General features: G+C 34.4%; 3 protein-coding genes and 1 long non-coding RNA gene across 4 annotated transcripts in view; 2 read left to right on the top strand and 2 right to left on the bottom strand.

The window, feature by feature from the left end:
• The window catches only part of LOC102598279 (uncharacterized), a 4649-nt gene extending 2661 nt beyond the window's left edge, over window positions 1-1988 (top strand). The window contains exon 5 of the mRNA XM_006348883.2: window positions 1644-1988. Within this exon, the coding sequence (XP_006348945.1) occupies window positions 1644-1757 (114 nt within the window). The 3' untranslated portion in view covers window positions 1758-1988. The remainder of the gene's footprint in view (window positions 1-1643) is intronic.
• A 643-nt stretch (window positions 1989-2631) lies between these two features.
• On the bottom strand, window positions 2632-4329 carry LOC102588032 (taxadiene 5-alpha hydroxylase). Its single transcript, XM_006348926.1, has 3 exons — window positions 3330-4329; window positions 3064-3251; window positions 2632-2925 (listed from the first exon to the last, which is right to left on the bottom strand). Exons 1-3 carry the CDS (start codon window positions 4327-4329, stop codon window positions 2632-2634), a joined length of 1482 nt encoding a protein of 493 aa, XP_006348988.1.
• Window positions 4330-7036: 2707 nt separating this feature from the next.
• Window positions 7037-10796, bottom strand: LOC107060890 (uncharacterized). Its single transcript, XR_001473598.1, has 2 exons — window positions 10457-10796; window positions 7037-7086 (listed from the first exon to the last, which is right to left on the bottom strand). It is a non-coding gene; the product is annotated as an uncharacterized lncRNA (long non-coding RNA).
• A 432-nt stretch (window positions 10797-11228) lies between these two features.
• LOC102597956 (protodermal factor 1) lies at window positions 11229-13160 on the top strand. The gene is made up of 3 exons (XM_006348882.2): window positions 11229-11525; window positions 11923-12193; window positions 12621-13160. The coding sequence occupies exons 1-3, from the start codon at window positions 11366-11368 to the stop codon at window positions 12949-12951; spliced, it is 762 nt and encodes a 253-aa protein (XP_006348944.1). The 5' UTR covers window positions 11229-11365; the 3' UTR covers window positions 12952-13160.

The raw sequence follows: 13160 nt of genomic DNA, 5'->3' as shown, positions 1-13160 counted from the left end.
CAAAATCTAATTTTAAAAATTGAAAGGCGGCGTTTTTGTTGGGGTTTTTTTTTTTTTTTTTTGATGGGTTACTCTACTCAAATTCTTAGTGCAGAGATAAGTAATAACTTCTTCAATTGACAAGTTGTCTCTCATCACGATTGATCTTATATGGATGCTGAAAGAAGTAAATGGCTAAATGGCATCTTGACACTTTCTTTGTATACCATGTGTTTTGTTAGGCGATGTTGAGTATGTAGGGTGCTGACTGACAGTAAAAAAGTTAGGCTGAATACATAGACACACACTTGAGCTTGTCCGAATTTTTCATTTAGCCATTTAAACTAAGCCTATGACCTATTAACACCTGACCTATATTCATAGAGATGTTGACCTTTGATGAAGATAAATTGATATACTGGCGTTTTCTTCCAACTCTGTATCCTAACTATGGACAAACTATCTCTAGACGGCCAAGTAAAAAGTAGTATTGATACTTAAATTGTGCCTATTAGGCACATGCTGCTGAGGTGGCATATAGCATGGGTATCTCATGTATTGAGCGTGTGAATATCAGAATATGTTGAAAATGAGATTGCATGTAACTTCTCTTCCTCATTTAATGGTTTCTCATCTCTCTTCTCTCTCAATGAAACAAGACCCATCTCTTTACATTTTCCCCTAAAACTCCACCAATGAACGACCACAACAACCCCCTTTTCCATGACAAAAACCAAAAACACTCATGCAAGCGATCTACTTCTTTAGATAAATATTGTCCATTGTTTCCATTGCAACACCCTGAAATGACGAAGTCAAATCAGCTACCACGAACCAGATTTTTTTTTTAATACATGGCTGAGTATTACAACAAAAAAAACACCTCAATTGACTTCAAAATTAGATTAGCTTAAATCTCAAGTTAGTGCACCAAAATGCAGCAAAAGAAATGAAAGAGTGTGCAAAGTGAAAGACAATCCAAGCTATGTAGCAATGACCATGAGAACTGTAGTGACGGACACAACACCTCATCGATCCCTCTCTCTAAACTCTTTAACAACCTATCAACATGTGAGTGATGGTTGATAAGAAAGAATTCATTGGTAACCATTAGGTCTTTCCAGGAAGTTCCTCTTTTCGTTGAAGGTTGGCCTTCTACAGCGATAATGGAGAAAAGATCGAGAGCAAAGATGGGAGGAAGATGAATGTTTGAGTGTTTTTTATTAGCTTTCGAATCTTAGTTTGGTTTCAATGGTGGAAAGAGTTGTTTTTCTGGGGGAGAAGAAGGAACGGCAGGAAGTTGAGTGCCACGTGTCTTTCTTTCATCAGCTTCTTTGCCAAGTCAGCTGCATGACTCACATCTCATATCCTTTACTGTTTCGGTTGCATGTCTAATATATACATTTTGAACATAAATTTGTTGTATAAACGTCATGAGCGTAGTTTAGGTAGCTAAATGAAAATTCGGACAAGTTCATGGTGTTTGTCTATGTATTCAACCAAAAAGTAAATATCTGTGAAGTTTAGGATAAGAAATATTTGGATATCGCATATGGATATTTAAGTAACTTGTTTTGGATGAAATATCTCCCTCCTTCCAATTTATCTTGCAATTTACCTAGTTTCATTGGAATGTTTTGATTGTAAGAACAAAATATCTGCAGGTCAGGGTACTTGAGGTGGCCCTTGTGAACAGATGGTCTAGGCAGGGGATGAAGCCAACCACTCACACACTTCTTCCTGATTGCCAGCAGTGTGTAAAAGACGATCCACTTTAGTTTTTTTTCTTTAGATGAAGAAGTGAGAAAAAGTCATCTCCTCCCCACCCCCACCCTCTCAAGGAAAAGAAAACAGCCCCACCATGAACAACAATTTTTGTTACAGACACAAATAATTATACAGGAATATTTCCATGGGTTTGCTTCTTGTGTCTGGAATCTAATAACAATGCTATATCAATCATTTCGTCATTTGTTTGACTGAATTATAGAAGAACTTTCCCTCTTGAACTGAGGATGTTTGTGCTTGAATCTGAAAGGCATAATACATAAATATACATTCAAACTTGGCCACAGTTGTCAAGTAAGCACTCCAACTTTGAGAGTGCACATCTAGACACCTCAACCTGGTCTCAGTTGACAACTGAACACTTCAACTCATCCCCACTATGTCTTGTGGACACGCAATGCTTACATGACACATAAATATTGGAGGTGTCTAGATGATCATTTTGTAAAATTGGAGTGTTTGCTTGATAGTTGCGGCCAAGTTAAATTGTCTATTTATGTATTATGCCAATCTGAATAGCTAATCGAAGAGATGATGACACAATCATTGGTTGTCAACGAGTTCATTCTGGTAGTAATAATTTGGTTGATTTAAACGCAACTGTCACTTTATTTCCAATTGTTGCAAGCCATTAGCCATATAGAATTGTGTTCTATGACTCTGGGCTAATCATAATGACATTCTCTTGTCAGATTGTCCAAATTGTTCTAAACTCCAACAACTTGATGGATAGAAAATTAATGGTGAAATCTTATGTGCACCTGTGAATTGGTATAAACACTCGATGCAGGTGATAAGTACCGCGTAACATTCAAGAGAGCCAAGACTAAAGTGACAACAAAGTTGCAAAAGTTATATATTTCATTAAAATTTGGAAGAAATTTTAATGGGCATCCCTTTGGAAGGGAAAGGAAGGGGATCCATGACAATTGGTTCATCATGATCTACCAAAGACCAGTTATATTTTGTCACAACATAATGAACAAATATAAGAATATTTAACTTTGCCAATTGGTACCCAGCACACAATCTTGGACCTCCTCCAAATGGTATAAATGCATATGGTTGAACAGGCTCTTCAAATCTACTTGGATCAAAATTTTGAGGCTCTTTAAAATACTCTGCACTATTATGTGTACCATATGTTGTCCACAATACCTGCATAAAACAACAAAAATTAACATCCTTTTTCGTACTGAGTCTGATATATCCCGTCTTGTTTGGGATTGAGGCATAGTAATTGTTGTTCTAGTGATCGTGAGTCGTAACAATAGTAACTTTATAGAATATTCTTACCTTCCAACCTTTTGGAATAGTGAATCCATCAAATTCAATGTCAGCAATTGCTTTTCTAAATGAACCAAATATAGGAGGAAAAAGCCTCATACTTTCCCTAGCAACTTGCCATGTATATTTCATTTTTTTTGTGTCTTCCAAAGTTAGTCCCTCATCTGGTCCTTTGTTGCTCATTATATTAGCATGTTCTGTCACAAGTCCAAAATTTTCACATTAGAAAATTTCGATATAATTATGAAAATAATAACTAGTTTCTGTACACGTACCTTGAAGGAGGAGAGAATAGCAAGTCGGATGTTGAGCTAACATCCTAAATGTCATAGCAATAGCAAAAGAAGTTGTATCATGTGCAGCAAACACTAACAAAACTACATTATCAACAACTTCATCTTCACTAACTTCACCACGAATCATTGCTTTCACTAATCGCGAAAGCAATGACTCATCTAATTTCCCTTCTTCATTTTGAACCCGCCCAAATTCAATCTCATTTCTCTTCTCCCTAATAACCTCAACAAGAAATTTTTGTACTTTCATCCTTGCACTTGTAGCCCTCGAAAATTTTGACCCTGGAAACTTAAAAGGAGGCGAAAAAGCCCCTTCCAAGACTCCTTCAAACATTTCAAGTAATCCTGGTTTCACCACGATCCCTAAAAAACACTCGAATACTATTTTAAACGTCAAAGATTTAGTAAGATGATAAAGCTTAATCGTCCGGTCTACTTGACCTTGACTAGTACAATTTATGTACAAATGTGATTGAATTGTGTTACAAATTTTGGGTACCATTGTATCTAGACTAGTAGATGTAAGACTAGATGAAATTATGCCACGTAGGAATCGATGTATATCACCTTTTTTCTCCATAATTGAATTTTTTCCCATAAGTTCAACTGATGAAGTAGGCCAAGAACTTATTACCAATTTGAATTCATTAGACATGAAGAACATATTGGCTTTTGCTCCACATACAACTACAGTTGGTTCACCCATAAGTCTTGTTTTGAATGTTTTTCCATATTTTTCGATACGCGGTTCGACGAATTCTTCGAATAATTTGTTCTTTTTTTGAGATTTGTAAAATTCTATGGTTTCACCTAGCCATGGTAGCCCCATTTCTCCTGGTGGAAGTGTTTTTTTGGTAATATGATTTTTGTGGACATTTTTGTAATATTGTTTTAAGAAAAGGGAAAAGAAAATTATGAAAAAGATTGATGATAATAATAAGGTGAAATTAGAAAGAGGAAAGTTCATATCTATAGCCATTAACAATGAAAGGGAAACTAAAACAAAGCTAATTTTGGGTTTGTTAATAATTAGCTTTTAAGAACTATATGCTAAATTTATAGTACTCATTTGCATGGGAAAGATTACTTGTTTTAGAATAAAATGAAACACTTTAAAAAGTCAAAAGGTATTTGGTCGATTGAAAAGTCAACCAATTATGCAAAACCTAGCTAATTAATCACTCCTTTAACAATATTCCGTCATTGATTTAATTTATATACACTGACAGTATATATTAACTTATCATATGTTGTTTTTCTTATTTTTTTTCAAATTACTACATCACAAACGATTTTTTGATAGTTATTCTTAAAGTGATATAATATTATATAGTGTCAAAATTACACTATTATTAGTATATAGACGTTAGATCTATATATAATCATCCTTTTTCTTCAGATTTAATTATCGTAGGTAATGCATGTGAGGTTGGCGGTCCAAAAGCTAAGTTCTTCACCCTAGAAATTGAAAACCTTTGAATCATCAACAATTCATCATAATATATCTGGAAGATTTATATGGAAAGAAAAAGAAAATAAAAACTTACCGGCCACCACGATTCTATTAATATTTGTTAATTGATTTTTGAAATATTTAATAACCTTAGTATCCCTAGATATCTGGTGTGTCTAATATTTTAATTAAATATGGTTTAATTAATAGCTTCTAGTTGACGTGAAACTTGCAGAAGCATCTTCTCCACTTTCATCGTGTTGAAAAAAATAAAAATAATCACCAAAGAATGTGGTGTAAATAAAATTTCGCATTCGAATCCTTGGTATGAAAAAAATCCTTAGTGAATTAATCTCCTTTAATACGAATATCGAACCTGATAAAGAAATCCTTAACAGAAAGCATTTCCCCCCGAATGAAACCCTATACGATGCAAGTTTGGAAATATATACGTCATACCGCACCTTATAGGAAAGGTAAATATAATAGTGAATAATGAATTGATTTGCGGATCAGGTTCGCACTATGATTAACAATTATAATAAAGATAATACCCTTTTTATTTTTGAACAAGGAGCAAGTGCATAAATGATATTTGGTATAAAGTAAAAGTGGTTCTCATGGACAAGCTGAAGGAACGAGACTGAAATAGTTCAGACATGTGAAGATGAAATGTAGGTGCTCTAATGAGGAGGTGTAAGAAGGCGAGAAATACAGGTAGATCAAAGAAAATATTGATAAAAGATTATTAAACAGAACCTAACATATCTATAGCTTATCGAAAACGTAGCCTAAATTTAATTCTCAAAATTTATACTCGAATGATTAAAGAGGAATCTCATCTATTCCGCCACGTTCTTAAAGTAGGCGGTATTAATTATTTGGCCAACAGATTCGTTTTGGGCGGTCATTTTAAACTTGAATCTTACTGCACCTACATGGCGTGGTTTTTAATTTATTCTGCTAACTCTGTTTAGTACAGAATATGCTGTAACCACAATTTAAAAAACCAAAATATGTTGTAAGAACCTAAATAGATATGTTAAACCTCTACCATATTTTCTTTAAAGATGAGTCAAGATATGTAATATTGGATAAGGAATTCTCTCTTTTTCAATTGAATTTGTCGTACCGAGTTTACCTAATATATTCGTCTATGTATCTTAAGTGATTTGTAAGTTATTGCACTGGGTAATTAAACTTATTACTCTTGTCTTCTTTTATTTGTCTAGTTTATATTTTGTAATCTCGATACACAAATATTATTTAAGTGTTTATTTTATTTAGAAATATCATTACATGTGATTGCTGATAGATTAGTCATCTTCGTGATGATCAGTATTAGTAGTTAGAAATAATATTGGGAATTAGATACTAATCATTTCTTGCTAATTAATTGCTGGTGGTTGTAAATTAGTATACTTTATATATATATTCTGTTTCCCTGTACAAACACAGTATCTTCAGAATCAAAGAAATTTTAAAAGGATACACTAAAATTTTGTTCTTGATACACTTGACCAGTAAAAGATTTTGTTTTTTAGACCATTTAATTTTGGATTTGTCAGCACCGGGCTTGCCTAGTGCAGGTTATCTTTCTTGTGTAGTTTGTCACCTACCCGCATAAAAGCGGGGGTTTATAAAAAGTAATGCACTATATGCTCCTTCCGTTTTGTTTTTCTTTTATTTGATTCAGTATATTAGAAATAGATATTTTTTTTGTTCATTTTAAAAATATCCAACAGTTAATTAGTTACTTTTTTTAAAAAAAAAATATCCTTATGAGTAACCATTTGACAAACCTATTGTTGTACTAGTAGTTAAATTAAAAAGTTTCAAAGGATAGTTAATAAGGATAATATATCAATAAAATAAGGGAAAAGGGTCAAAAATACCCCTCAACTTTGGTTTATAGTTTGACCTTACCCTTGCCGTTAAAATGAAGTTAATTTTACCCCTCCCGTTACTAATTTCACCAAAATTACCTCTCATTTGACGGAATCCCCAAAATTGACCCAAATTAAAAAAAAAAAACCCTATTCCCTATTTTTAACCCAATTCCCCGACCTGCCCCGACCCCTCTAGAGGATAACCCGGTTCACTAGCATCTTTGTAAAATTTAAATTTAATCAAAAAGAACATTGAAGTAGAACCATTTTGAGATAGCCACCATGGAGTATTAGTTAGAGCTGAAATATGTTGTAGCATCTATGTGAACTTTGCTTTCTGTGTGCCTGCTAGCTCCAGTGAGAAATCAAATTTGTTAACTCAAATGGTTGTCCCCTACAAATTGAGCAGTTTAGGAATTAAATAAGACAATTCAGAAAAGCACATTGCCTCTTTTCATCAACTAGATAAATTAATTAACTTGAATCCAAATAAACAAAAATATTTACGAATTTCACTACTTGAATTACAGAGTTACCACAGAAAGACCAATATGGATCAGAGTTATTTTCCAGAAGATCAACCAAAATGTACCAAATAATTCGTATGGACTCTAATAAGCCACCAAATTCCTCGTAAATAAACTCATACACCAAATGAAACTACGAGACCAAATTTTAGAGCTAAGACAGTTTTGTACAAAATCGTCAGCTAGAGGGGTCGGGGCATTGGGTTAAAAATAGAGAATAGGGCTTTTTTTTAAAATTCGGATAATTTGGGTCAATTTTGGGGATTCTATCAAATGAGGGGTAATTTTGATGAAATTAGTAACGGGAGGGGTAAAATTAACTTCATTTTAACGGCAAGGGTAAGGTCAAACTATAAACCAAAGTTGAGGGGTATTTTTGACCCTTTTCCCTTATTTTATTGATATATTATCCTTATTAACTATCCTTTGAAACTTTTTAATTTAACTACTAGTACAACAATAGGTTTGTCAAATGGTTACTCATAAGGATATTTTTTTTTTAAAAAAAGTAACTAATTAACTGTTGGATATTTTTAAAATGAACAAAAAAAATATCTATTTCTAATATACTGAATCAAATAAAAGAAAAACAAAACGGAAGGAGCATATAGTGCATTACTTTTTATAAACCCCCGCTTTTATGCGGGTAGGTGACAAACTACACAAGAAAGATAACCTGCACTAGGCAAGCCCGGTGCTGACAAATCCAAAATTAAATGGTCTAAAAAACAAAATCTTTTACTGGTCAAGTGTATCAAGAACAAAATTTTAGTGTATCCTTTTAAAATTTCTTTGATTCTGAAGATACTGTGTTTGTACAGGGAAACAGAATATATATATAAAGTATACTAATTTACAACCACCAGCAATTAATTAGCAAGAAATGATTAGTATCTAATTCCCAATATTATTTCTAACTACTAATACTGATCATCACGAAGATGACTAATCTATCAGCAATCACATGTAATGATATTTCTAAATATATTAATTATATATGCATGATCTATTGGTCCATTTGTTATGATATATTTCTAGTTTACAATATACTACTATCCTTTCTATACCAAATAAATAAATAATTGCTCGAGTAGTAGACCACGAAGAAACTCTTAAAAGTTGTTACTTTATCTACCAAAAGGATATTGAATTGACCTTTCCCTAATTTCGATCCGAGAATATTACTGTTGATATTCTGACCAAAAAATTAGACATCTGATGCCCTCGATAGATCGTGTATACAAAATTCCAAGCATCTTCGAAAAGATAATAGTTGTGCACACTATTGGTGGAAAGGTATGAAGAGGGATGTCGCTGAGTATGTGGCTAAGTGCGTAGTGTACCAGGTGGTTAAGGCTGAGCACCAGAGACAATAATTTATGTAATGATATTCTAAAACATCAAGATGAAGAGCTAATATTGTATGGACCAATGATCCACGTATCAATACTTTAATTTAGTTGAGAAGTAATTTAATACTTAAAATCTTACTTCAAAATTATTGTTGTTGTTTTAATTTTGAGAATAAACTCCATCTACTACACTAGCTAGTTGGTACTGAGGATTATATATAGCCCCATTTACTTTTCTTCTGACTTACGTACCCTATAGTAGTAGCATTATAGACTTATAGTGCACCCCTATGAACCTTTTGCATTTGTGGACTTCACTCCCTCACACCAAACATTACATTTACTCAATAACGACAAATCTAGTGTAATCCCACGAGTGGAGTCTGAGGGGAATAAAGTGTAGGCAAACGATACTATTTCCGAGGGACCCTTAGTTCAAAGACATTGTAGCCTCTCCTCTTTTTTTTTACCACCAAAGAGTTTGAAATTGTAAGTTGTCCAAATGGAAAAGATAATCAAATGACATAAATGTAGAAGATCAGTTAAGCAACCACAAGGCCACAAAAGCAGAAGAGTGTAAATATGTATCATAGATGAGAAAACCTACCTCATTTGGTTATTTTTCAAAATGACAGCTCATGCCAATGAAAATGGTTCTTCTTATTTTAATTTTTGGTCTCATCTCTCTCTACATTTACTCCTAGAGGACATTGATGAGTACAGATAGATACCCATTACATAAATTAGTATTCAAAGGTGCATCCAATGGTATCACTCAACAGTCGATGAAATGAGTGAAAATCGCGAGAGATTAGAGTTCAAATCCCACCAGAAACAAAAAGCTAAGTGATTTCCTCTCATATGTCAAAACTCAAAACCTTGGTAGACAGAATTATCAAATATCTATGTTAAGTAAGAGATAACAAGTACTCGAAAGATTAGTTAAGGTACGCGTAAACTAGCTCAGTCACCCCTATTATCCAAAAAAATATAGTCAAAGTGACTTTAACACAGAGAACAGACATACACAACCTACCAATCCTCAAAGGAGGGACAATGCTTTTGCTGTCTCATTTATTGCTGCAATTCAATGTCCTGCCATCACCTACTTGTCTGTCAGGACCATTAAGGTTTCATATATTTTGTTTAATAGGTCATTAAGTTTCATATTTATGGCACCTCTAATCTTATTTAGTCATTGTTTTTTCAAGTATCTTTTTGTAATCTATCTCTATCATTGGACATAATCTTCTGTTAACAATCAAATCATAGTTAGGATGGCCTAGTTGAGTGTAATAAACTGGCATAATTCAAGAAAGGGTCCCTACCTGGATTCAGCTGGACCTTGCTGCTGTTTCTACAGTACTAAATTAAGAGGAAAGGGTCAGAAAATACCCTTCTACTTTCGTTTATTAGTTAAGTTTGTCCCTCGTTATACTACAGGGTCAATTTTACCCTTTCCGTTAGTAAACTTAACAAACATGCCCCTCAATTGGACAGATTCCCCAAGTCGACTAAAATTACACGATTTCCCTTAAATAACCTGGACCCCTCTTTTAACCCAACCCAACCCACCTAATTAATACCTCGTTGGCCCGATAGTATAACGATTAACGAGAGACAAATTTAACTCACAAATAAAAGTAGAGGAGTATTTTTTACCCAATGAAAGTAGGCTTATTATTGTTATAGTCCCAATCAAATAACATATGTGAAATTCTTTAGATGTCCAAATAGAGTCTTTAGAAAGAGCATAAATGCTTACTAGTTTCTTGGTTTAATGTGAATACAAATGAAATGAAATCTTTTACATCACTTTTCACAGTAGGGAGCAAATAAAAAAACCTTAGGAAATAAGATGCAGCAGCCATGAACTGACACTGACCTCTTACGAACCAAACATTCTCTGATGATCAATTCCTCTTGTAAGTCTGGTCTCCCTTCAAGGGTTTCTTCGTCCAAGACATATCTAGGATTTGAAGTTTATTGGTTCCTACGATGAGTACCTCAAGTTAATATAGATAATAATTACTGCTTTTACAGTCAAATATTTATAAATATTTAAAGTAGTTGATTTGTTAATACATATACATGGTATTGACAAAAGATTTACGTGAACCCATAACTTATAAGCTAGGTCCGCTTCTGTCTTCATCTGTTCCGTTTACCCAATGAATTAATTGAACAAAGTTTAACAGAGAAGAAAATAGTAATGTAGACATCCTGACCTCTCTCACCATTTTTCAAGTGACTGTTTAACCAACTAGCCTCTCTCATATAATTGGAAAAAAGTTAACCTGATTCCGTCTCTACAACATTCCAACCTGCAAAATTTAGAAATATAAAATGTACTCAAGAAACAGAATGATCCTACCCCCTACAAGAAGATGATTTTTTTTTTGCATTGTGCACGCTATAATTTACAATTAAGCAGATATAGCGCAATTAACTTGTGCAATAATCCAGGCAATCTAAGATAAACGAACTTTTCTGCCCGAAAGTGTTTATACAGGATTCAATAACTAGGGCCATGGAACATATTTTTAAATATTTTGTTAAGTTTAGAGCGATGGTCTTTCTCAACATTTTGTAACATGAATTGAAGTGACTTTAAATGCGCCTGCAACATACACAGCTAACCACAAACATCTTCATCTGTTTATATTAATTTCTGTATCTCATCACTCTTTATATACTGCTACTCACTTGTATCACTTCCCATCACTGAGTTCTCCATCTCTCCCTTCATTCGTTCTCTTTTATCTCTGTCAGTCTCCCTGAGAAGCAAACCATCATGGCGAAACAGAGAAGCAACCAGAGTTCTCGAATTCTGTGGGCCGCATTTGCTGCACTGCTCTTGCAGAATTTGGTCATTCCCGTCGTGTCTTTTGCTTCTTTTGAAGAACAGAAGAACTACTACACTCCTGATCCACATACCGGAAGTCCACCAACAGGTCTCCTTACCCTCTCTCTATATATATATATATATTTTGCTATTTGCACTTCAAAAAAACAACTTAAGTGGCCATTTTTATAGATTACCTTAACAATTTCCTAAGCATTGTATTTGCTAATATACGGAAAGCACTATAGATTATAAAATCGTAAAGTATCAAAGACCTTGCCACCTTATATTGGTGTTCCTGTTGTTTTTTATAAATTTTGGAGGCAGCATTCACCCCCACATTATTTGTTAGGTTGGTTTCATAATGGGGTTGTTCAGTACAAACACCTTTCATTTTGCTAGTTACTAGTTTTCGCCTTTAGGTGGAAGCATTTAGTCCTAGACTATTTGGAAAGTGTCTCAAGTTATACTGACTTCACTCTTACAATTCATTATGTGGATAACAGGTTCAAGCACACCACCTTATCATGCAACTCCATCTCATGGCAGCAAACCACCAGCAAACTGTGGTAACCCTCCAAAAGGAGGGCAGCATCATGACCCTACCCCAGCTTCTCCTTCAGGTGGCTACTATCCCCACCCTCCAAGTACACCTACACCTACACCTAGTACCCCCTCCACACCCACTATTGTAACCCCACCAACTACTCCTATCATTGACCCTGGCACTCCAAGCACTCCTGCTACCCCAACACCATCACCTCCTTTTACATGCGAGTAAGTTTACAGCTTTTTTTTTTCTTTTTTCTGTAAGTACGAGTAATTTTACTAACATCGTCAACTTTATAACCTGTTTGGCCAACCTTTCTAAATCTGCTTATTTTAAAAAGTACTTTTGCAGAGTAGTAGTTTGCGTTTGGAAAATCAATTTGAGAAGTACTTTTGCAATATTAGAGTAGTAGTGTGTGCTTGGCCAATGTTCAAAAGTGTTTTTGGGGAAAAAACTATTTTTTTTAGCTTCTGAAAAACAGTGTTTGGTACTACTCAAAAGCACTTATTTTTTCCTAAAAGCTTGGCTAAACACGTCAACTTTCTAAATATAACCACTTTTGGCTTCCCAGAAGAGCTTGGTCAAAAAGGCTATTAGTTTGCATTCTTAACTTCAATATGCAGCGTCTTATAACACGTCATGATATGATTGCAGTTACTGGAGGACTCACCCGGGACTGATATGGGGTTTGTTTGGTTGGTGGGGAACTGTTGGTGGTGCATTTGGCGTGGCTAGTGCTCCAGGGCTCGGCTCAAACATGAACTTGTTGCAAGCACTTTCAAACCAACATACCGATGGACTTGGGCAACTCTACAGGGAAGGCACAGCTTCTTTGCTGAACTCCATGGTTAGCAAGAGGTTCAGTTACAGCACCACACAAGTCAAGAACAATTTTGCTACAGCACTCAGTTCAGACGAGGCTGCAGCATCTCAGGCTCAGTTGTTCAAGTTAGCCAACGAGGGTCAGCTCAAGCCCAGAGCTTGAAAAGTCATTTTCACAATTATCGTCAATATCTTGTTATTTCTAGTTCTTTATGATATTCAGTGTGTTTACTTTAGGATTAAGGATTAATGTTTTTCCGCTTGTCGTTATCAAAATTAATGTTTTTTCTGTTTGCTTTTGAATCTTACAAAATCAAGAGGATACCAACCTTCATTGTTTAATCAGTTATCAGTAAAACATTTCTTGTTGTA

The sequence above is a fragment of the Solanum tuberosum genome, unplaced genomic scaffold (assembly GCF_000226075.1).
Source record: "Solanum tuberosum cultivar DM 1-3 516 R44 unplaced genomic scaffold, SolTub_3.0 scf00102, whole genome shotgun sequence".
Classification (NCBI taxonomy): domain Eukaryota; kingdom Viridiplantae; phylum Streptophyta; class Magnoliopsida; order Solanales; family Solanaceae; genus Solanum; species Solanum tuberosum.
This window is presented reverse-complemented; position numbering and strand designations above follow the sequence as displayed.